The sequence below is a fragment of the Chelonia mydas genome, chromosome 1, assembly GCF_015237465.2.
Source record: "Chelonia mydas isolate rCheMyd1 chromosome 1, rCheMyd1.pri.v2, whole genome shotgun sequence".
In the NCBI taxonomy this organism is placed as follows: domain Eukaryota; kingdom Metazoa; phylum Chordata; order Testudines; family Cheloniidae; genus Chelonia; species Chelonia mydas.
In genome coordinates this window covers 264,963,355-264,987,450 of record NC_057849.1, presented here as the reverse complement: position 1 = coordinate 264,987,450, position 24,096 = coordinate 264,963,355, and the positions used below count along the sequence as shown (strand labels likewise).

Sequence of the window (24,096 nt, the reverse complement as noted above, 5' to 3'; positions counted from 1 at the left end):
GCCCTGATAGTAAAATACAACTACATCAATTATGATATATTCAATAATTGTATTGATCACCACCTAGCAGAACATTGTAATCAGTTCAAAGATGTCATCACCAAGGGCCAGCTCTTGGCAAGAACCTCTCTGCAAGCTTCCCAAGATGCAGCCAGCACAGTGGCTCATTCCATCTCTGCTGTAGTTGCTATGCATAGAACATCTGGCTACAACTGTTTGACTTTTCTAGGGAGGTCCAAAATACTGTAGCGGATCTTCCTTTCTAGGAGCTTAACCTCTTTTCTGAGTCCTCAGATGAACCTCTTCGCACTTGAAAAGATTCCAAGGCCTTGCTCAGTAAGTAAGAGAAAGTGTAGGAGGTTGTACACGGCATAGAGAACTCATCTGATTCAATACTGTTTCTCCCATAGATCCACTGAACCACCTAAAAGAAACCCAGATATCAAAAGAAGAGACTACCCACTGTGACTATTGCTGCAACCATCACCACCTAGCAGTCCTCATCCTCCAAACATCAATGCTGATGATGATTTGGTCAATGGCACGGAATATCCCTACAATAGGAATCTTCAGCTGCACCATCCTATTTGCCTCCCTCTCTTTGAAAACTGACTCTTCCATTTCCAACCAGCCTGGGAACAAATCATATCCAGCAAGTGGGTTTTGGAAGCCACAACACTGCATTAACAACAGTCAATTCACCTCCATCCCCACCTTCCCCATCCCTTTTCAGGGACCCTTCTCACAAGCACCTGCTGAGTCAGGAAGTCAACTCTCCCCTGTGTATAGGGGCCATAGAAGCAGTTTCAGCCAAGCACAGAGGGAAGGGTTTGAATTCCAAGGTTTTTTTTTCTGGTCTCATAAAAGAACAGAGGATGGAAACCAATATTAGCTCTGGCGCTCCTAAACACCTTCATGAAATCACAAAAATTCAGGATGGTGACTCTTTCAGCTATAATTCCATTGTCAGATTCTGGGAATTGATTCTTGGCCTTCAGTCATCAGGATGTGTACTTCCATATCGCAGTTCACCCCTTTGATAGGAGGCTTCTTCGCTTTCTAGTCAGCCAGTCTCTTGCAGTATGAAGTACTCCCTTTTGATTTTTTTCCTCTGCTCCAAGAGTGTCCTCAAACATCATAGCAGTGGTAGCTGCTCATTTGCGTTATCTGGGAATAATAGTTTTCCCTTACTTTGGTTGGTTGCTGAAGGGACAGTCGTACAACAAAACTCAGTGTGCCTGCCATCCATCTAATGATGTCTGTCTTCCATAGATTAAGATTTCAGCTCAGTATTGAGAAGTCCACCTTGACTCTGGTTTAGCAAATAGATTTCATAGGGGCTTCTCTGAATTCCATAACAGCCATAGCTTATCTTCTGAGGGACAGATTTGTAACTCTAACAAACCTCATTTCCAAGCTGCAAGTAGGTCCCCAGACTTCAGCAAGAAATTGTCTTCCTATGTTAGTTCTTATGGCAGCATGTTTTTTTGTAATACACTACACCAGATTATGCCTTTACTGCTTTCAAGGATGGCTCAAACAGTCTATATTCTGAACATACAGTCTAGACAAGCTCCTATGAGTCCCTCACCATGAATTGGACTCACTCAATGGATGGAGGGACCCCTCTAAAGTCTGTGCAGGAGTCCCATTCATCCAGCTTCTTCCCACTGTCAGTTTAACGTCAGATGTATCCCTTATGGGATGGGGAGCGCACCTCGGGCAGGGGTGGGCAAACTTTTTGGTCCAAGGGCCACATCTGGGTATGGAAATTGTATAGCAGGCCACGAATACTCACAAAATTGTGGGGTTGGGGTTGCGGGAAGGGGTGCCGGCTCTGGCTGGGGGTGGGGGCTCTGAGGTGGGGCTGGCGATGAGGTGCAGGAGGGTGCTCTGGGTTGGGACCAAGGGGTTTGGAGGGCGGAAGGGTGCAGGCTCTGGGCAGTGCTAACCTCAAGCAGCTCCTGTAAGCAGCAGCATGTCCCCCCTCCCGCTACTACGCAGAGGTGTGGTCAGACGACACTACGTGCTGCCCCATCCACAGCTCCCATTGGCCACGGTTCCCAGCCAATGGGAACTGTGGGGGCTGTGCTTGGGGCGGGGGCAGTATGTGGCAGCTTTAAGATGACATAAGACTGGCCATACTTGGTCAGACCAAAGGTCTATCTAGCTCAGTATCCTGTCTTCCGACAGTGGCCAATCCCAAGTGCCCCAGAGGGAATGAACAGAACAAGTAATCAAGTGATCCATCCCCTGTCATCCATTCCCAGCTTCTGGCAAACAAAGCCCAGGGGTACCTAGCTAATTGCTCATTTTCTAAACACTAGTTTTAGAGCTTGGAAGGTGGGGGGGAAAGCAGCTTGAAGATACACATGCATATATTATATATAATTTTAAATTGAAAATTTAACAGCTGGATATTTAAGCAGAGACTGCTTTTATTGCTGGATAATATTGATAGGTCACTTTTCTCCTGCAAGCTTAGAAAAGTACTTTACTTTTTGGGGAGTGGGGTGTTGGATTTTTTTCTTTTTTTCTTTTTTTTTTTTTTACTAATTTCCATTTATCCTGACTGCATCCATGAAGTAAACAATACATTTTGTAGCGTTACCTGTAAATCTTAGTTTGAGCATTTGTCTCCATTAACAAGACTCCTTGTATAAAAGGAAAAGTCAGCCGATATTTTTTCTCTCACGCGTGTGACTGGAGGCATCAATGAGGTACAGGCAAAGCTATCAGAGTTGGTTTTCTAATTAGAATTGTTATAAGATAGTACAATAAAAGTATAGAAAACTTTGTTTTGCCTTTTGTTCGGGAAACTGCTTGGAGTGATGTTCAGTTTGAGATTTTGTAAAGCAAGCAGAATCTTTTATTTTTTTTTGATTAAATGAATCAGTAAATCCGTAATTGAATGTTGTTATCTTAAGGTTTTCCTCGTAGCGGCAGCATCGATGTAATTATATCTAAAGAAACAGATCATGGGAAGAGTGCCGATATGACTAACTTTGATGATCTGGGACGAGATAGTTTGGGTGACATGTTCTCTCCAGTCAGAGATGGTAAGTTGTTAATATTGAAACTTGTAAGATTAGATACAGTGCAGATGAATTCTCGCTGTGTGCTCTGTCTGGCATCATTTTGTGCAGAACTTCTCCTTACAACAAGGCTCATGCGTTTAGTCTTGTACATATTGCACAGGATCTTATCTTTTTGCAGACTTTGGAAAACTAGGATTTTGTTTTAAGTAGGCAGATAACAAACTTTCATCAGAGCATATTTGTAAAAATGCAAGAGTTGGTTATAAGAAAATATCAGTGTTGAGTGTCGATAAAAATGCTGCAAAGAGTCCTGTGGCACCTTATAGACTAACAGACGTATGGGAGCATGAGCTTTCGTGGGTGACTACATGCATCCGACAAAGTGGGTATTCACCCACAAAAGCTTATGCTCCAATACGTCTGTTAGTCTATAAGGTGCCACAGGACTCTTTGCCGCTTGTATAGATCCAGACTAACACGGCTACCCCTCTGATAATAAAAATGCTGCCACTGTGGTCTTTTGAATACTTATTGTCCGAGATGGGCCTGTGGTGCACAGTCTAGATCCAAGTTTTCCCAAAGTCCTGGGATCCTGGTTGCACCTCAGACTCTTTCCCTATGATACATATTTTTAAAACTTATTAGAAACAAAAGTATGAAATAGACTAATGTGGCGCTCAAATACGCAGAAGACAAATTAATAAGAAAACAATCAGAGGCATTATTTGTATTGATTTCTAGGAGCTTATGTTGATGGGGAAGTTAGAGTAGAGCCTCTGCTTTCACCTTTGGGCTATGATCCTGTAAGCACATGCACTAATGTGGATCTCTGCACCTGTGTGCAATCCTATTGGAAGTCATGAGTCTGTATAAGTAGAGCCCTATAAATCTGCGGATATCTGCGGAAACAAATTTTGTATCTTGAGCCCCGCAAATCTGTGCATATCTGCTTTTATCTGTGGGCCATTTCTGTAGATCGGATGCAGATACAAACTTTATATCCGTACAGTGCTCTGTGCAAGAGTCTATACTAGCACATCTCAGTGCAGAAGCAGGAGTTCAGAATACAGAAGCTGTTCCTGTTTCATAGTTCAGTTAATTGCTTATTTTTAAACTACTGTGTTGACATAGAAAACTGACACAGATTCAATCTGTACAAGTTTTAAATTGACCTTTTATTTTTGTCAATATTTTGTAGATGTTGCCATTTACAAAACAAATGAAGATCTTCCAGGAAAAGGAGATGGTAAGCGCTTTTGCAGTGCATTTCTGTTTACTGTCAAAGTTAAAAACAAAAGAATCCTGGTTAGCCAGGGCATTATGCCAGCTTTATGCTGATATGGTTCCATTGAAGCTAAACCATCCATGCAGTCAAACATCAGTGGAAGTGCACTGGTATAAAATGGATGTAATAATGTCAGAGCCCAATGTGTATAACGTTTGGTGTGCTGTGTAACAGCAAATCATAACTGTTTTAAGAAAAGCATTCGTGTAGGTAATCAGTAGTGCAGGATGTGGGTTTTCTCTCCATGTTTGCTTGTTTGATTATGTGTTTATGAATACTTCAATGTAAGCCAGAAAAGCCTTTTGTTTTCTCTCTCCCTTTCAGGTTTGGCTTTGCAGCCCTACTTTCCTGGTTTGGATTTCCTCCCCCAATTCAACACTGTGTTTCCCATAAAAAGAAACACAGTAGGTGCTTGCATGCAAGGGACACGTTCTAGCCCATTACATGCATTTGTGGGCTCTCCTATTAAAGAAGAAGATGAGCATCCAAATCAAGATGCTGAAGCTACAAAAATAAGTATTGGAAAACAAGAATCTAGAGAACCCTTGAAACAGGTACTCTACGCTAATTCTTCTCATAAATGATAGTTTTTTGTTTTGTTTTTAAGTGTATGCCTCTTGCCTTTTACCTGCAATAAATACTTTTTTTGCTGATGGGGAATTTGCCAAAAATTGTTCCAGCTAATGTGTACTAAAAGGACTGCAAAATAACCCTTAGATGTCACAATAACCTTACAGTATCTCTGTTTTACTCCAGTTTAGACCATTCTGATTCTTGATCTCTTTAAATGTCTGACTTACAATGAATCACTTTTGAGAAGTTTATTGCGGTCTTGAGCAACATGATATTCGAGTTTACATCCTTTTTTAAAAAGTCCTTGGCATTATAATACATTGAAACCAATGAAGACAAACTATACTACCATGCAGAATATTTTTAATTTCTGAATAGTTGGGAGCTATTTCTTCTTGACTTAGAAAGCATTTTCCACAAAACTCTTAGGAATTAGAAAGGGGAAAGTGTCATTTCTTTTGAGGTGGTCTCTGCTTACTCCTCTTTATGAAATCTGCTTCCACCTCTGTTGCTGTTGAGATTCAGGAACTCTCTAGAAAGCAATGCTTGCAGCACTGAACCTTTACAGCTGAATTTACAAAAGGCCCACGTCACTCCAGTTCTTTTCTTTCTGTAGCTAGCTTTGAGTATCAGTTGGTTATGAGGCTGATTTTTGTGTCTCAAGAATCTGTTATGGGTCCTCTGTTAGTGCCTGGATCTACCCAGATAAGAGAGATGTGGTACTAAGCCAGCACCTGCCAAACATCATCATCTTCCATTGGAACAAGCCACAGCAAGTTTTCCCTTGATGTCAGGGTTTTCTTTAGCTTTGGAAAAGTCTGTTGCAGCACAAGACTTTTGGGCACAGTCTCCTGAGTTTCACGCAGGTTCTCTATCTGAGGATGTTTCAGGCATGCCCTCGTGAGCAAAGGTAAAAAAACCTGAGAGGTCTTCAGGTCCAGAGGTCTTAGCACTATCCCGGGAAGGGAATAAACATGTAAGCCCAAGAACTGTGTGGCCAGGGCACTGTTGAGTCTGAAGCCTCTTTTGGCTTTTCTTGTATTGCCAACTCCCTGTTTTTCTGCAATTGTGGCTCATGTGGGACCTGTAGCACCATTACCAGAACATATGGCTTCGCTACTGGCTAGAGGAGATAGTGCTCCTCTCTTTCTAAGAGAATAATTCATCTGCCATATTTTTTCTGCTGAGAGGAAAATACTGCATTAGTCATGAATAGTATGTCTGTTTCCTTCAACAATAGTAAGTAGATACTGGGTTTTACCATTCTAATATTAATGCAAAGCTAAGTTTTTTGTTTTATTTTTTTGAGGTCAGCTTCAAGGATATCCTGTAAATATTTGTATTTAAATTTTAGTTTTCATTAGTCACTAGAGTTTGTTGGAAATTTTTTGTCTAAACACTTTCATTAAAAAATGCCAACTCAACAAACCAATTTTTCTCCCCAGAAACTTTGTTAGTCCTCTCTGAAATGTTCCTATCTGTGTAACCTGATGTTTAGGGCACTTCTGATTTGGAGCAGGTCTCCTACATCCCAGGGGTTCCCTAGCTGCTAGGCTAATCGGTATTCTGGGATTGGTGCTCTCATTTCTGTGAAAAATGTCAAAAGGTCTGTTTTGTTCTGAAACAGAACAAAAGCAAATTCCAAAATCTCAAAATTTGGGGGGAAATGGAATCCTTGTTTTCTAGCCAGAACTATTTGTTCCAGCTTTCCAAACACAAAAATACATGAGGCAATGTAGATCTTAAAATGTAAACTGTCATTAAATACAACTGAAGTGTTACAATTATTGCTGTTTTTAATTTGACTTACAAGCTTTCAAAATTGAGCTCATCGAATGCTGAGTCTGGAAATTCAAATACTCCACTTTTGCCCACTGTAATCAAGACTCCAGAAGCAAATGAGAGGCTAGGGAAGAATATTCAGGCACTCTTGATGTCCGATTCACCAGTAAATGGTACTACCTCAGCAAGTAAGTGTGTGGAAGTTGTCTAGTTTTACAAGTGGTTATTGTGTGTTATGATACCTGATGTGAAAACTGTCACAGAAGTTACTTTAGCATTAAAACTGAATAAAAGGGCAAGTAACTGTGAGGAATTTTTTTGTTTATAGTGTACTAAGTATAACTTGAGCTGCTTAGATGTGTGATAAAATAATCAAAAGCATCTAAGGGCTTGTCTACATGAACACTTAGTTTGCAGCAAGCTTGAGTGTAACTATAACCTGCCGAACAACCTGTCTGTGTGGACCTTGCTGCCATGCACTTAAAGAAATCCCTCATGCATTTTGATCTACTCCCATTTCAAAGTCGTGTAGCTGAAAGTGCACGAGGGAGCTTTTAGTCTGCGGCAGACTTACACCTCAGCTTGCAGCAAACTGTCTGTGTAAACACTCCCAAATGACTTGGGAGCCTAAAGGCCAGATCTACAAAGGGTGTTGAGGTGGTTAAAGATGCAGGTAGGTGCTTAGTGGGATTTTTCTAAAGCGCCTGAATAAGACCTATATTTCAAGTGCTTTTGTAAATCCCACTAAGCACCTAGCCATATCATTAGTACCTTTGTAGATCTGGCCCTTAGGCTCTCAGGTCACTTAATCTTATGAGTAAAATATTCAACAACATAGAATCATAGAAATGTAGAGCTGGAAGGACCCCCGTACGTACGTTATCTAATCCAGTACCCTGCTCAGAGGCAGAACTAAGTATTATCTGGACCACCCCAGTTGGTTGTTTTGTCTAAGCTGTTCTTAATAACCTTCAGTGATGGAGATTTCACAACCTCCCTAGGTAATTTGTTCTAGTACTTAACTACCTTGACAGTTAAGAAGTTTTCCTAATGTCTAACCTAAATCTCTCTTCTTATAGTTCAAGAGCATTGCTTCTTGTCCTGTCCTCAGTGCATAAGGAGAACAATTCAGCACCCTCCTCTTTATAACAACCTTATATGTACTTGAAGACTGTTATCATGTCCCCCCCCTGAGTCTTCTCCAGACTAAACAAACCCAGGGCGTTTTTTTTCCGGATTTTCCTCGAAGGTCATGTTTTCTAGATCTTTACTCATTTCTGTTGCCCTCCTCTGGACTTTCTCCTGTTTATCCACATCTTTCCTGAAGTGTGATGCCCAGAACTGGACACAGTACTCCAGTTGAGGCCCTATCAGTGTTGAATAGAGTAGAACTACTACTCGTGTCTTGCTTACAACACTCCTGCTAATACATCCCAGAACGATGTTAGCTTTTTGTTGAAACAGTATTACATTGTTGACTCATTAAGTTTGTGATCCATCTCTCAAGACAGATGCTTTGTGGAGTAACTGAAGTTTTCTCTTACTCTCCTCCAGATTCACTCTAAGACTCTTCATTTTTCTTCTTTAGGTCCAAAGATAACTTCCTCTGTCACTGCGGGAGTTGCCAGTTCCTTATCTGAAAAAATAGTTGACACCATTGGAAGTAATAGACCAAATGCACCTTTGACATCAGTTCAAATTCATTTCATTCAAAATATGATACAGGAAACACTGGATGATTTCAGGTAAAGTCTGTTCATGCAGTGTTTGGAGTATTTCATTGACTTGATTTTTTTTAAACTGAATTTTATAACTTTATAAGAAGTATTTAATACAAACTCTGGATGGCAAAACAAATCATTCAGTTTTGGATAATCAGAATTCAACTTTTCAACTAAAGTATGGTAAATATGCTGTAGATATTTCCATTGGTCATCAAGCTGTCTTACTATTAGGGTTTTCTGTTCGGACTGTCAAGCGATTAAAAAAATTAATCATGATTAATCGCACTGTTAAACAATAATAGAATACCATTTAAATATTCTTGGATGTTTTCTACATTTTCAAATCTATTGATTTCAATTACAACAGAGAATATAAAGTGTACTTTATATTTATTTTTGATTATAAGTATTTGCACTGTAAAAAAAACAAAAGAAATAGTATTTTTCAATTCACCTAATGCAAGTACTGTACTGCAATCTCTATCATGGAAGTTGAACTTACAAATGTAGAATTTAGTACAAAAAAACTGCATTCAAAAATAAAACTATGTATGTAAAATTTTAGAGCCTGCAAGTCCACTCAGTCCTACTTCTTGTTCAGCCAGTCGCCCAGACAAACAAGTTTGTTTACATTTGCAGGAGATAATGCTGCCGGCTTCTTGTTTACAATGTCACCTGAAAGTGAGAACAGGTGTTCTCATGGCACTGTTGTAGCCAGCATCACAAGATATTTACATGGCAGATGCGCTAAAGATTTATATGTTCCTTCATGCTTCAACCACCATTCCAGGGGACGTGCGTCTAGGGTTGCCAACTTTCTAATGGCACAAAACCAAACATCCTAGCCCTACTCCTTCCCCGAGGCTCCGTTCCACGCTCTCTACGTTCCCCTTCTTTGGTGGCTTGGTCTCCCCCACCTTCACTCACTTTCACTGGGCTGGGGCAGGGGGTTGGGGTGTGGGAGGTGGCTCCATGGTAGGGGGTGGGGTGAAGGATTGAGAGTGCGGGAGGGGGCTGCGGGTTGAGGCAGGGGGTTGGGGTACAGGAGGGGGTGAGGGCTCTGGCTGGGGGTGTGGGCTTTTGGGTGGGGCCATGCATGAGGGGTTCAGGGTGTGGCGGGGGGCTCTGGGCTGGGGCAGAGGGTTGTGGTGCAGGGGGGCGCTCTGGGTTTGGGGGGGCCTCAGCTGTGGGTGCAGGCTCTGGGGTGGGGCTGGGAATCAGGAGTTTGGGGTGCAGGAGGGCGCTCTGGGTTTGGGGGGGTCTCAGGGCTGGGGCAGAGGGTTGGGGCTCGGGGTTGGGGAGTGGGCTTACCTCGGCTCTTGGTCAGTGACGCAGCGAGGCTAAGGCAGGCTCCCTGCCTGTCCTGGCTCTGCACTGCACTCTGAAAGTAGCCAGCAGGTCCAACTTCTAGGTCAGGGGGCCAGGAGGCTCTGCGCGCTGCTCTCGTCCGCAAGCACCACCCTTGTAGCTCCCATTGGCTGCAGTTTCTAGCCAATGGAAGTGCGGAGTCAGTGCTCGGGGCAGGGCCGGAGCTGCCAGGGTCCCTTTTTGACCGAGCGTTCCAGTCAAAACCCAGATGCCTGGCAACCCTGCGTGCATCCATGCTGATTATGGGTTCTGCTCGACAACAATCCAAAGCAGTGCGGACTGACACTTGTTCATTTTCATCATCTGTGTCAGATGCCACCAACAGAAGGCTGATTTTCTTTTTTGGTGGTTCGGGTTCTGTAGTTTTCTGCATCGGAGTCTTGCTCTTCTGAAAGCATGCGCCACACCCAGTTCCTCTCAGATTTTGGAAGGCACTACAGATTCTTAACCCTTGAGTTCAGTGCTGTAGCTATGTTTAGAAATCTCACATTGGTGCCTTCTTTGCGTTTTGTGAAATCTGCAGTGAAAGTGTTTTTAAATGAACATCAGCTGGGTCCTCATCTGAGACTGCTATAACATGAAATATGTGGCAGAATGCGGGTACCACAGAGCAGGGGACATACAATTCTACCCCCAAGGAGTTCAATCACAAATTTAATTAATGCTTTTTTTTAAAACAAGCATCATCAGCATGGAAGGCAGGTCCTCTGGAATGGTGGCCAAAACATGAAGGGGCATATGAATGTTTAGTATATCTGGCATGTAAATGCCTTGCAATGCTGGCTACAAAAGTGCCGTGCAAATGCCTGTTCTCATTTTCTGGGGACATTGTAAATAAGAAGGCAGCATTATCTCTTGTACATATAAACAAACTTCTTTGTCTTAGCAATTGGCTGAACAAGAATTAGGACTATGTGGACTTTAGGCTCTGAAGTTTTACATTGTTTTCCTATTTTGTTTTTGAGTGCAGTTATGTAAAAAAAAAAATCTACTTTTGTAAGTTGCACTTTCATGACAGATTGCACTACAGCACTTGTATAAATACTATTTCTTTTGTTTATCATTTTTGCAGTGCAAATATTTGTAATCAAGAATAATGTACACTTTGATTTCAGTTACAACCTAGAGTACAATATATATGAAAATTGTAGAAAAACATTCAAAATATTTTATAAATTTAAATTGATATTCTATTATTTAACAGTGATTAAAACTGCAATTAATCGCGATATAATTTTTTGAGTTAATCGCGTGAGTTAACTGCGATTAATCGACAGTCCTAGTTTCTGTATCTCCTATCACTGAAGTATCAATGGTCCCAATATTGCAAACTTGTAAGCCTGTGCATAACTTTATTCATGTGAGTAGTCCTATTGATTTCAATAGGTTGATGCCACAATGGGGACTACTTATATGAATAAATTTTACATACGTTTGGAGGATTGTTAAGCTACATGCTTCTTGGGTAAGTTAAGATCTGCATGATGAGATCCTTAGTAGATTTTATGGAATCTTCTGTTGCTTCTCTCTTCTCTAGAAATAGGAGTTTCTGCTTTGGGTACTAACAATTTTGGGAGATTTTTTTTTTCCCCCCCCCTGGGGCCCAATCCAACTCATACTGAAATCAATGGAAAGGCTGATACGGACTTCAGTTGCAGTTAAATCAGGTTTGATATGGCTCAAGTTAGAGTGGGAAAGATTGTTACCATCTTAACATTTTTGAAATGATGCACTTAAATAGAGATCACTAGAGCGTTCATTTTAATATGTCAGGTGTTACTGAGACCTAATAAAGGGTTTTTTGTATCTTATACTTTGCCTTCACTTCTGCTTTTTTATTTTTTTGGTGGAAATTTATTGAGCCAATCACAGTATATATATATATATATATATATTTTTTTTTTTTTAAACAAGAAAATAAATTGTTCAAAGCAATGCTTTGAGCTTTTCTCAGGATCTAGAGAACTGCAAAGCTATTAAATCAGTTATGTACTGCAGTATTGGGTGCAGCTCTACACAAAATGAAGCCTGTATTGTAAATGAAGAATGTTGATTGGCATCCATTTAGTTGTGCGTGTGGAGCTGTTACTAAAAGTTCTCTCACTTTATGAAAACAGAATGCCTCCCTAAAAGCCGAAGGAATGGCTCTTTAAACAGCTTAGCTCTAAATATAGGAACATTTGCCATAAAGCTCCTAACTCATTGTATCGTGAGTCCAGTGCATTGCATTTGTTGGAATTCGAGATTTTTGGAAATGAAGAGGAAAAGAAACACTAGATGACCTAGTGGATCTCCCTGCTGGTAGAAAATTGTTCCCTACATTTTTTTTTTTTTTTTTTTTTAGTGTTGCTTCCCCGCATTGTTTGTGTCCGAAGAGTCGGTCTTCTGTTGGGAAACTGAGGAAAATTTTTCTGGTGTGACATTCAGCCTGACCTTCACTCTTTCCTGCTTTTGGCTTTAACTCAACCAGTTTAGCCCATGTTAAAGGCAGTGTGCCTTGTGATTATTAAGTTTTTAAAACCAGTTAGTTGGAATTTGTTAGCTAACGACACACCTTCAAGTCCTTGCCTAGACAAGACCAAAATGTGTCAGCCTAGACAAGTCTAGTCCTAGCCTAGACAAGGCCGACTGTGACTAAGGCAGCAATGTTTGCAAAGAGCCTGATACAGCTCCGAGGTGTAAACTGCCCCATTCATTTTAGTGGTTGGTAATGCAGATAACAGTTGTGATACTTCAAATGTGAGCATTGTTAGGTATTTCACTGCTCATCAAAGCATGTAAGAAAGGAGAGGAAATGCTAGTCTACGCTACAAAGGCTTTGCTGGTACAGCTGTGCCAATGCAACTATACCAGCAAGGCCTCGTAATGTAAACTCAACATATTCCAGCAAAAGGAGTTCTTTTGTCAGTATATTGAAATCGCCTCCTCAAATGACAGAAGCTGTATTGGGTGCCAAAGGACGCTTGGCAGTATAAGCTGTGTAGGGACAGGGTTTTTTGCCAACATACCTATGTCAGGAAGAGGGGTGGTTTTTCAAACCCCTAACGCACTTACCTGTGCTGGCAAAACTTTGTAGTGTAGACTTGCCCCAGTAACTTTATGAAGTTCCACAGTTGTGTAGGGTTTTAACAACACCTGGTTGGGTTGAAATGGAGAGGAGGTGGTTTTAGACTCCTAGAGGGGCTCAAGCTAGCTGTGACAGATAGTTTAACTAAGGATTTATCCACCCCTGGAAATATCCCAAAATATCCATTCCTGAATAATTATTATAGATTGGTCCCTCAATAGTCCTTCTTTGCACAGATTTGAACCTGAAGTGTTTGATCACTCATTGCCGGGAGTTCTCAGAACAACAAAAAACCCATCAGGGTTCTGGAGGGATTAATTTAGAGCTTGTCTACAGCTCAGAATTTACCAAAATAGCTATTTTGGAATAATTATTCAGGGATAGTTATTTTGGTATAAGCTCCCATGGGATGACTTACTCCAGACTGAAAGTGCCTGTGTAAATTGGACGAAGGCACTCTTATTCCAGAATAAGAGTATCCACATAGGGACTTATCCCAAAATAACTCTTCGATAATTATTCTGAAATAGCTATTTTTCATAATTGCTCAGGTGTAGACAAGACCTAATTTAATCCCTCCAAAACCCCAATGGGTTTTTTGTTCTTCTGAGAACTCTCAGCAATGAGTGATCAATGGTACAATCGAACCAGACGTGTGCAAAGGAGGACTATTGAGGGACCGAACTAGGATGTGATGGGTTTGTTTTTTTTTCTCTTTGCCTTCCAAAATTTTTGGAGTGTTGTGGGGAGTGTCTGTATCCCCCACTTTTACTCCCATTTTCTTTTACAAACTTGGGTCTAACTTGTTGTGCAGTATCACCTCAGGTCTTCCTTATTCTTTTCAGCCTGCACCAGCACTCTTATGTTTGTGTTGGCTTTGGTTCTCTCTCCTCCATGGTCCCCCTCCTTGGACTGAGAATGTCACTTGAGATTCTTTCCAGCCACACATCTCCGAAAATGAGCCTGGGCTTGTGTTAATTTTTATTTTTTTAAACAGATCCTTTGTTGTTGTTTTTTTACATAGCACTCCCTAAAGCCTTAGGTTATTTTGTGTCTCTTTCAAAAGTCATTTTATATTATTTCTATAGGCTGTTTATACAAACAGAGATGTGGCACTGATTTCTACACGGATTTTCTGTTGAAAAAATTGCAGGCCAATTATATAGATGGAAATTAATAATTTTCACACAATTTTACTCTAAATAGAAATGTTCTAAATTGTTTTGGTTCTTGTGATAGTCTTTCTCATATGTATATGACATTGTATAATCTTCTCTTTTTTTATTATTCAAAACATTTTCTGGGGTCTCACAGTGGCTTTGCTGTGATTTGACAGAACTATTGCTATGCTATTAGCAAAAACTACTTCTACTATGACACTGATTAGTGTCATTCCACCTACTCCAGAAGTGCCTCTCTCTCCTTTTTTATATGTATTTCAAGAGAAAATACCATAGTTGCTTATGTTTATAACCTCCAGGATTTAATCAAGAAATACAATAAAAATGTATATATTTTCCCCCTGTTCGCAGTCGTCTTCTTGTCTTTCCCCTTTCTTTCCCCACCCCCAATTCTCAAGAAAAAGGTTCAGCTTCCTCTTCTGTGACTCTAGGGAAGAAAACCAAAGCAAAACCTTCAGTTCCTTATCAAATAAACCAGGGAGCATGGAAGGAAATTGAGGCCAGGCGGCTAATGGTGGAAGCTCATTGTGTGCCAGGAGGAATATGTTTGAGTGAGGAGAGAAAGGGTGGGGAGTACCTGCCACTCGTGTTTCAGCCACTGAATTTTAGCAACCGCACAACGTAATGGTATATATTACCTCTTGGGTCTGATAAATTTTTATTTCTGCATCTTTTAAAAGGTTCTGAAAGTAGGAATCTGTGGGGGGTACTTAGTTTGTGGAAGCCGAGGGCTTGACTCTCCTACAGCTAACTTTTAATACAATTTGGTTTGAACATTTCAGTGCCAAGAGAAAAAATTGAAAAAACGGGGAAATCAAAGAGAAATGGAGTATCTATAATTGTCTGTGATGCAAGTCTAATATATTTGCATGTATATCGACCCAGCTCCCACTAACTTTAGTTTTAGATCATTGATATTTGTAGTGGGAGAAAAGCAGTCTTGGGCTATGACCCAGAAGTTTTGACCCTTTCACTGTAGATGTATTGATTGGCCTCTTAGAGAGGGTACAGAATCCTTTGGTCAGTTCCTGAGACTGGCATGTGTTCACTTGTGATCCAAATCTTTGGATCATTAGAAGAGTCTGACCATTAGAACACTAATTAAAACAAATTTCTCTTATCATTCTTCCAGCCTACAGCACTGTATCCTCCTAATGTATTTATAATTGTAGTTGAATAGAATATAAGGGCCATCTTTCTTTGCACTTTCAGACTTTGAAATGTAATTAGTTGTTTGTGTAACAAAAAACCCCACATAAAACCCACCGTAGCATCAGCTGGAATAGCAGAATCACGTTGTGATGTTACTTTCCAGACTTAGGTTTGGAAATGATTTTAGAGATACCACTCCTCAAACAGGTAGAGATTAGTCAGAATCCCTGTGTATCTTCCTTGATGATGCTCAACTCTTGTTGAGTTTACACAGCTTTTTTTGTGTGGAAAAACTTGTTGCATACTTAAGACTGTAGAATTTTTGCACATAATGTCTTTGTTATTTATGAAAAATACCTAATATCCTCTCCAAAATTACAGCACTTACTGGGTACACATTTTCTGAGAATATATAGATAAATCTATTAGTTTAAGTTAATTTTAACTTAAATGGATCTTTTAAGAAATTTAGCATTTGATGTCACTCTCGTTTGTCTTTAATGATTTTAATAACTAATGCAGAATCAAGCTTCCTATATAGTTGAAACTCCTTAAAATCACGTGAATATGCAGCATTAGACAACTTTTTAATAGGATCAGTGGCCATTTTTGCTGGGTTTGGTTTTGGTTTGTTTGGTTTTTTTTGACTGAAGGTTTCTTTCAGCAAAGGTTGAGAATTACTTTACTACAAAGAATCTCACAAATAACTGCTCTCTTTGGAAATGGCTGCCATCTCCAATGTTTTCAATTGAACTAAGGGCACAGGCTGCCATAAATAATGATGGCCATTGCCTCCATTTACTTGCTTCACACAGTGCAAATCTTTGCTTTCTTACAGCGTAGAGGGTTCTGTGCTGCCAGAGAGCAGCTTGGCATCACTTCTATTGTGAACAAGAGAAGGTGGCCATTTTGAAAGAGGGCATTTTAACGGAGGGCATTCTCTGTCTCCTTGAGAATAACAGGAGGTGGCATCCATTTTGAAAGAGGGCAGTTCTTTGAATGATTTCTCCGAACAAGAGGATCATTCTTCCTCTGCTCCTGTAATGTGCATTCATGAAAATAGTGTCAAAAATTACAATAATCCTAACTACCTTTCAGAAAGCTACCCATTGATACATGTCTCTTCAACAGGGGGAATACTTGCGTGCATGCAGGGGAATTTTGGGGTATCAGAAGATGAAATTGGAGGGCGGTGGCATGTGTGCAGGGGACTATGGAGGATGAGGGTTTGGGGAAACTGAGGTGTACATGCTGGCTGTTTGTGCTGCGCTGACAATGCAAAGCATCTGCAAAGTATGTTTAATTTGCTGGTGTGTTCTCGCTGCTTTGAATCTGGCTCTAAAAGATACTGCATATTTTCAAATCATTAGCAATATTACATGTAAAATCCTCTGAGTTGCTTGTTTTGTGTTTTTATCTATGAATTTTTTAATTAAAGAAAAGAGTTTCTCTGGAAATTTATGTTAAGATGAAGCTCATCAGTTTACTATGGATGGCAGATCCCTTTAAAGAGCCTAGGTTTAAGGAGTGCCCATTTTGTAAAGTACATTTTCTAGCGTCAAACCTACAGTTAATCAACTGGGGCCTCGATTGGGAGACTCTGCTCTGATCCATACTTTAGGGAGTCGGCTAAGAGTTTTTAGGAGAAATTCTAAGTCAGAATAAGTTGTGAGCCCTTACTCAAAATCTCAGACTCTGGATGTCTCGAAGTTTGGTGCCAAGAGATCCTGACTGTTGAGGTGGGTTGGATGGTGTGAAAGGCCTCTGACTCTCTTCTGAGTATTCTTCAAGGACTAGAAATTCAGAGAGGAAAGATGGAATTACACCTCTGCTCCCCAGAATCCATTTTATCTCCAAGTAAACTAAGAATAGTGGATTCATTAAGGTCCCAATACTGAGATTCTCAGGTTGCTAAGTGCAAAATTCTTATTTGAGGGACTTCTCTGTGCTGGGAGATAGAACCCAATGCCAAAGATTAAGAACCCTTCCAGTTAAAGATCTGTACTGACACTACTCAGAAGGGTTAGGGGAAGGTTACTTGCCAGTAAAAAGAGGTCTTCAAATAGCTCATCAGTATGGTTTCATATTCTCCACTCTCTTGGAGTTTACTGTAGAGTCTTAGGAAATGAGGACAAGGAGATCATGCCTTCGTACATCATTTGACCTAGAATGTGCTGTGGTCTTGGAAAAGTCTGCATGGCCCATCGTAATCACTGTTCCAGACCATAATGCAGTCTGTAGGTACCTTCCACAAGAGTGGACCTGTATTCATAATCTTCTTTAATTCCAGTTAGAGGTAAATGACTTTCATTTATTGAGCATCATCATTCTGCATCGTACCCTGTGACTGAAGGAGGCTTTTCTCCTCCAACAAGGTTAACATTCAAATTGAACACTAAAAATACATTCCAAATCTAAGATAAACCTATGATGCATCAGATGAAACGCCAATCTTGGGATCACTGATTAAAAATAAAAATGTATTTTTGTTGGCATTCCTGGTCCTGTTAGCAAACAGAGGACAAGCTCTCAAATGTTCTGTATTGCTCTGCTCTTAAAATCCTTTTTCAAGGATTATGAGCAAGGATTCATATAATCACTGGATGAACTGTTCTTGCAGAAACTTGGGAGTAGCAAGAGACATGGGCCATCCTGAATGACTTATTACAATTCTACTTGTCTTTCTGCACCAGGTAGTAGTAGGGATAGCCATTGTCCTTATTCCTGTGTCCAGGATATCCTATAGCGTTATAAGACCATTGGTTTTTTGGTTTTGTGTGTTTGGGGACTAGAGGAGAACTACTGTCTTTGTGGAATTGATGAGAAAGGTGTCATTTGGGACTTTTTATACTTTGTTCCCCCAGAGAAGCATGCCATCGAGACATTGTGAATTTGCAAGTGGAGATGATTAAACAATTCCATACGCAGTTGGTATGTACAAAGAACAATATGAAAATGTATATAAGTAATGCTGAAGTGTGCCTGCTGCTTTACAGATAAAACTGAAAGCTAGATGCATGCCTTACAACCTAAATAGAAAACATACAGAGAAGGGAGGGGGAAACACCTACATATTAATATATGTATTAAACTGTTTCAAGCTAAACAAATGAAGTATTGAAATCTAGTAGATTGCCAAAAGGCAAATTAAACTAACGAATAATGTTTTGATACATGCGATACCAACAAGAGAATTTGACTAGCATTGGTTTCTCTTCTTTCTCTCTCCCTCCCTTTTTTAGGCTCTGCTGAATGCTAGCAGAAGCAGACCTATTTTTATGCTCTCAACTAATGCTAACTATACAGTATAACACAGAACACTGCTCCATACGGTGATGGTCTTCCTACTTAATATCCTAAAACAGATCTAATTACTTGCATATTATGTTGTTAAATTATTTATTTCTTACCTTGTCCATATTCATGTGGAGAGAAAGCACTGCACTGGGACTCATGAGATTGCCATTGACTCTGAACTACTGTAGGGCAAACACTAAAGAATTCACATTAACTATATTTTTATTGAGCTTACAGGGGCTCAACTTGAAATGAGACTCTGAGACCTCTAGTCTGAATGTCTTGGTTTTGCTGTGAGCAGAGGGGGAAACAAATGTTTCCATTAATGAGGGAGGAAGGTAAATCTGAGAGGGAATGTCTCCCTGCCTTCACCACTTCCCCACATGTGATCAGTTAGAGTGGATGTCACACAGGAAAACAGTGTGTAGGTGGGGACATCTTTATAGTGGAACAGGGTGGGAAGACAGAATGAGCAACTTGGAATATGGCGCACATGATTTTTTTTATTTTAGATGCTCAAGGGAGTAGTTGGTTGTTTGAGGTGCTAGTATAGCCCTGACGCTTTTACTCTGTTAGGCTAGATCCAGCTAACGGATTCACGTGAGCAGATACCTGGGCATGCATGAAGCTCCAGTCATTGCGCCATGGGTCTCGGCACAGGCACAATAAATTGCAAGATTGGGGCCTTAACACAGACATGGCTCCAATAAATGAAAATAAAAATACTTGACTGGGTGAGAAGAAGAGAGGAAGGACGATGGTAACACGAAATAAATATTATTCGTTACCTTAGCAACAGAATTTCCTTTCAACAGCCATTACAATAGGACACTGTAATGCATTATCACTGCATTAGTTGTTGCTCTGATAATTATAGCATCTGAGTGCTGATGACGATCCTGGAACTTGTAGAACATACTCTTTAAAACAAAGCTATGATGCAAAATATAATTTGAAATCATCCAACATTACAAATCTTGGGTTTTATAAAAAAAAAATGAGAAGAAAATTCACTTAACATCTTTGGGGTTTTTTGGTAGTTTAAGCAAAAGAATCAGCTAGTAATTGAATGGGTTGCTTACATGCTGAAATGGAGTAAGGAAATACATTAAGAAATTGAAAGTCTTTAATCTGTTTTTTCAAATTAAGCTAATCTATTTATAAATTAAGATTTTTCTGCTATTTGGCCTACATAAAAAATCTTTAGTATCCAGCATTGGTCATTCTTCTTTTAGTGGAAATTGGAAAAATATATTCCCCATCTTAAAACTGGGACAAAAGTGTACTTTGATAAAATATCCATTAAAGAATAAGGAATTAATGATGGAAGTACTGTACCCCAACAAAAAAGAGTCATGTTAGTAACTTATCAAAAGGTTGTTTTTTTAAATTTCTTTGTGAAAAAGATACAGTATATTATCAGGTTGTTATTTACATTAATTTTCATCTGCTCAAAAGAGGAAACTGCAGAGAACAAAATTTGAAAAGTAAACTTTAGCTGCTGATAATGAGGGTTTTTCTCTTTTTTTTTTTTTTTCTCTAGAATGAAATGCATGCCTTGCTTGAAAGATACTCTGTAAATGAAAGTTTAGTAGCTGAAATTGAGAGACTACGAGAGGAAAACAAAAGACTGAGGACCCACTTCTGAAAGGTCCACACAGAACTTATTTTGTTGGCATGAACTTAATGTATTTTGTACTTTAACCTTCAAGATGTCATCTACCGAACATTGAAATCCTGTATGAAGACCAGTATTGTTTTCTTGAACTCAGAAAACCTCTTCTTTTAAAATAAATATTAGAAGACAATACTGAACTGTAAAATTTTTAACATAAATCTGCACTAATAACTGCTGTAAAGAATGTGTTCATATCTTTATGGTAAACTGACTTGAAATACATGTGTTGTCTAACAGGATACATATTTTATCGGCGCTTTAGCTGTCCATGAAGTGCCTTTTATAAATAAAAAGGAAACAGGACAAATGTATTTTCCATAAGAATTTTTGAGATATACCTACTGTCAGAGCTCTGTAGACTGACACATTATTTTACGCTTTTGTCAGCAGCAGTCTTTTTAGCTTCAGTATTTCAACTATTTTTGTGGAAAACCGCATTCTTTTCAGTATGACATTTAGAGTTTTGTTTCTGCATAGCTGGAAAAAACAGGGAATCTACTAGTAATTATTTAACATGCAGTTATAAATAACTCAAAACTTTTCCTATATGGAGCAAAACTTGGGTTCAGTCTTGGAAATATTAATGAATGTGATATCATCCTCTTGCTTGTGTTTTTTATAATGGTTTTTATGAGAAGTGTGTGCTCTTCTGCCACTGATTCTTCCTCTCCCTTCGCTTTCCCCTCTCACCCCCGCTTATAAATGTTAGATTTAGGATGAGTTTGTTAAAATTCAGTTGTGTAAACTAGAATCCTTTCACTTACATAAGTCTGAATATTTACATAATTAATAGCATATCGAATAACTTACCCAGTTTCATTGACTAACTTGTATCCTTTGAAATGTTCTGAGTGAACACACTTAACCAGTGGTACTATTTACCACTACTGTAACTTTCTTTTGGCCATGCTGAATACCAAATTTAATTCATTTGTTTTAGCTATAAGCTAACATGACTGCATGTGTCATGCCAGTACTGACTGTTAGTCCAGCAGTATAACACTGCCAGGCCTATTCTTGCAGTTCCTAGTGAGGCAAAATATCTGAAGTGAAATGCTGGCCCTGTTGAAGTCAATGGGAGTTTTGCCACTGACTTCATTGAGGCCAGGGTTTCGCCCAGAATCACACCAGTGAAAGCGTTGTCTCAGCAAGGGCTGATTAGGTTCTGCTACAAGTGCCTTTTGCAGATGATGATCTGAAGATCTTAAGATACCCACAAGCATTACATGATGATCCAGTTGCAAAGAAGACTTCAAAAAAGAAAATACTGAGAACACAAGAGTTCATTAGCTACAACATGTAACGTTTATCTCCAGCATGACACTCTTCCTATAAATGAAAAAGCCATAACAAAACAAGTCTGTCACTTACTTAAAATAATACATTGCAAAGTATGAAACATGCAAGAACACTATTTGAATCTTGTCACCATCTTTAACATGATTTTTTTTAGAAGAGAAGCATAAGGGAGCGGCTCCTGTATTTTTTTTACAAGCTAATTAATTATTTTGTTCTTCTAAGAAAAATAGAATAATATTGGTGTAACCTTCAACATTATGATCAGGACTTGAATATCAGTTTGTAGTTTATTGCTACTATGTTCAAAAGAGTTTTTTAAAAGTATGTCTATATTAAGTTGAATTCAAGGAAGCAGAATAAATTAAACTTATTGCAAATAATGTACAGATAACATAGTATTTTGTAAAGCTTTTGTAAGATTGTAGGATGAGTAAGCAATTTCTGACATTCAAATTACTAGCCAGAAACTTGTGAAAAAGATGGTGGTTAAAAGTGTGGTAAATCTTTCACAGTTCTACAGCCTGCATTGTTAAGGTGATGTAGCACCCAAACATGTCCAGACTGTTCCCAAAGCGTTCACACCAGGATGGCCATAAAATAGCAGGGAATTGGAAGAGCATCCTGAGTATTTGTCTGCAGATGTCACCAAGACTTCTACTTTTTTGATTCAGAACCCTTGGTAAACTTTTCTGCGCTTCTGAACAAAGGACATTGCAACAACAGTGATTAAAGGAAGAAAAGGTTTTTGACCTTTGTCCTAGGGCTTGTTTCCTTATCTCAGGATTAATGTGTCACTGCTGACTAGCAGAGACACCCCAGCAATCCTGATAGCCCCTATGGGGGCAAAAAGCATATTTTACTTGTACACAGATCTGAATTGTATTTTAAAATAAAATTGTTTGTTTTAACTTTTAGAACAAAGCACTTGTGGTTAAACCCCCCCATTTTTTTGTGTGTGTGTATGGGAATAATGATGTAGATGTGTGTGAGTCAGGAAGAAGACTGCAGACTAGGGATGGGCCACGTCTTGTGGAAGATTCTCAGCTTCAGAAGTCTCATTGAATCCCACCTTGGAACCCCTTTTTGAGTCTAGCTTTGCCATATCTCTCTCTACTTTGAATCTGGCAGCCATCTAAAAGAATTGGTATTATGGAAATGCTCCATTTGTACCATGGGATTCTGGAGTAATAGATATATCAGACTTGGAAATGGGAATAATTATGACAGGATTGATGGCCATTGCTGAAGAGCACTTTCAAATAAATGTTTGTGGGAAAGGCAGAGTGCATGCTCTCTACCACCCTTCTCAGGTACTGGAGAGTCTGGGATCCTAGACTCTCCTCCCTCCCATCCAGTCATTCCCTGGACTCATACATACTTCTTCTTCAAAAATTAAACAGTTTAATTTTTTTCCCTTTCTCTGGGTTTATAGCAAGACAGATTTTAGGGTGAGTATTTCCCATCTGGGAACCTGGATTCTGGAATTTGACCTATATATATAAGTATCAGGAGTGTATAGAATATATATGCATTTTTAAAATTGACTTGGTGTCAGGCTGATTTTTTGACAGTGCAAAGAAATATGATAGTCTTTTAAAAAGATTTTATTTAAAAAGGCAGGGTCATTGACTAAATATATTTAGACACCTGCTAAGATGCAAACCAGTACTACTTTTCCAAGAGGCTATCACCTATATTTTAAGGTTAATATTTCTCAGAATATTTGAACTGTAGCATGTGGTTCGTGATCATTTGTCGGATGTTTGGGGAAAAGAGGGGTAACATTCAGTTTGGGGCCAAAAGTCATGTTTATACCACATTCTAAAATATTTTTGTTTCAATAATAGCATGAAGTAAAATTTCATCTTCTCAGGCATAAAAATTGTTGATATTTTGTAATAAAGACATCAGTACTAAGCAGCTATAGATAAAACAATTGTCAATGTAAAATTAGACTAACATCTTAACAGGTTTCCTTTTTCCTAGTGTAAATTTAGGTTATGTTCTGAGATGTATTCTATATATGTCAAATATAACTCTCTCAGTAAAGGTGATATGCCCCTTGTGCTGTGGGCAATTTCAACAGGAGGGTAAAAATACATATTCAGCCTTATGAACCCACAAACGATGGTAGTGGTGGATTCATGTAAAAATGCATGTTTCTTTTACTTATAAAGGTAGAATCACCATGATTTGGTGACCATCACAGCCACTAATTATGAAATAGCTTAATTCCAAGTCTTAGAACCATTATCTATTTGAGAAGGCATGTTAGAAAACAAGAGAACAAATTTTACAGTATTTGACTGTATTAACTATATGAAAGAGGACTACTCTGACCAGAACATAGACCACAAATTCTATCTTACTAGAAAAAATACACATTGGATCAGTAGGACTAGCAAGCTGTACAGTTGCAGAGAAGATACCTTTAGCACAATGCAAGACTGCCCCTCTAATGACTGGACCATTCAAATGACACCTGGCTTTTATAGCTAAAAAAAGTTACACTACTACTAAGCCAAACATTGTGAACAGTCTGAAATCTAAGTTGAAACAATCACTGTTGCACTAGGGTTTAAAAAAAGAGTTGGGTCCTCAGACCAACCAGTTCTAGCTGCGTTGACATCAATGGAGTAAGTAAAATCAGAA

At 39.2% G+C, this 24,096-nt stretch overlaps 1 protein-coding gene across 4 annotated transcripts in view; it reads left to right on the top strand.

Annotated features, from left to right (window-relative positions):
• Positions 1-22,358, top strand: part of NEDD1 (NEDD1 gamma-tubulin ring complex targeting factor) — a 58,812-nt gene extending 36,454 nt beyond the window's left edge. For 3 of the 4 annotated variants that reach the window (XM_043545735.1, XM_037884759.2, XM_043545738.1), the window contains exons 9-15: positions 2,928-3,059; positions 4,237-4,284; positions 4,648-4,877; positions 6,710-6,866; positions 8,267-8,423; positions 18,035-18,101; positions 20,011-22,358. In XM_043545735.1, the coding sequence (XP_043401670.1) occupies positions 2,928-3,059; positions 4,237-4,284; positions 4,648-4,877; positions 6,710-6,866; positions 8,267-8,423; positions 18,035-18,101; positions 20,011-20,115 (896 nt within the window). In that variant the 3' untranslated portion in view covers positions 20,116-22,358. Of the gene's footprint in view, positions 1-2,927; positions 3,060-4,236; positions 4,285-4,647; positions 4,878-6,709; positions 6,867-8,266; positions 8,424-12,114; positions 18,102-20,010 lie in introns of those variants that run through there. The other variant, XM_043545730.1, reaches the window with a different exon arrangement.
• Positions 22,359-24,096: the final 1,738 nt, after the last annotated feature.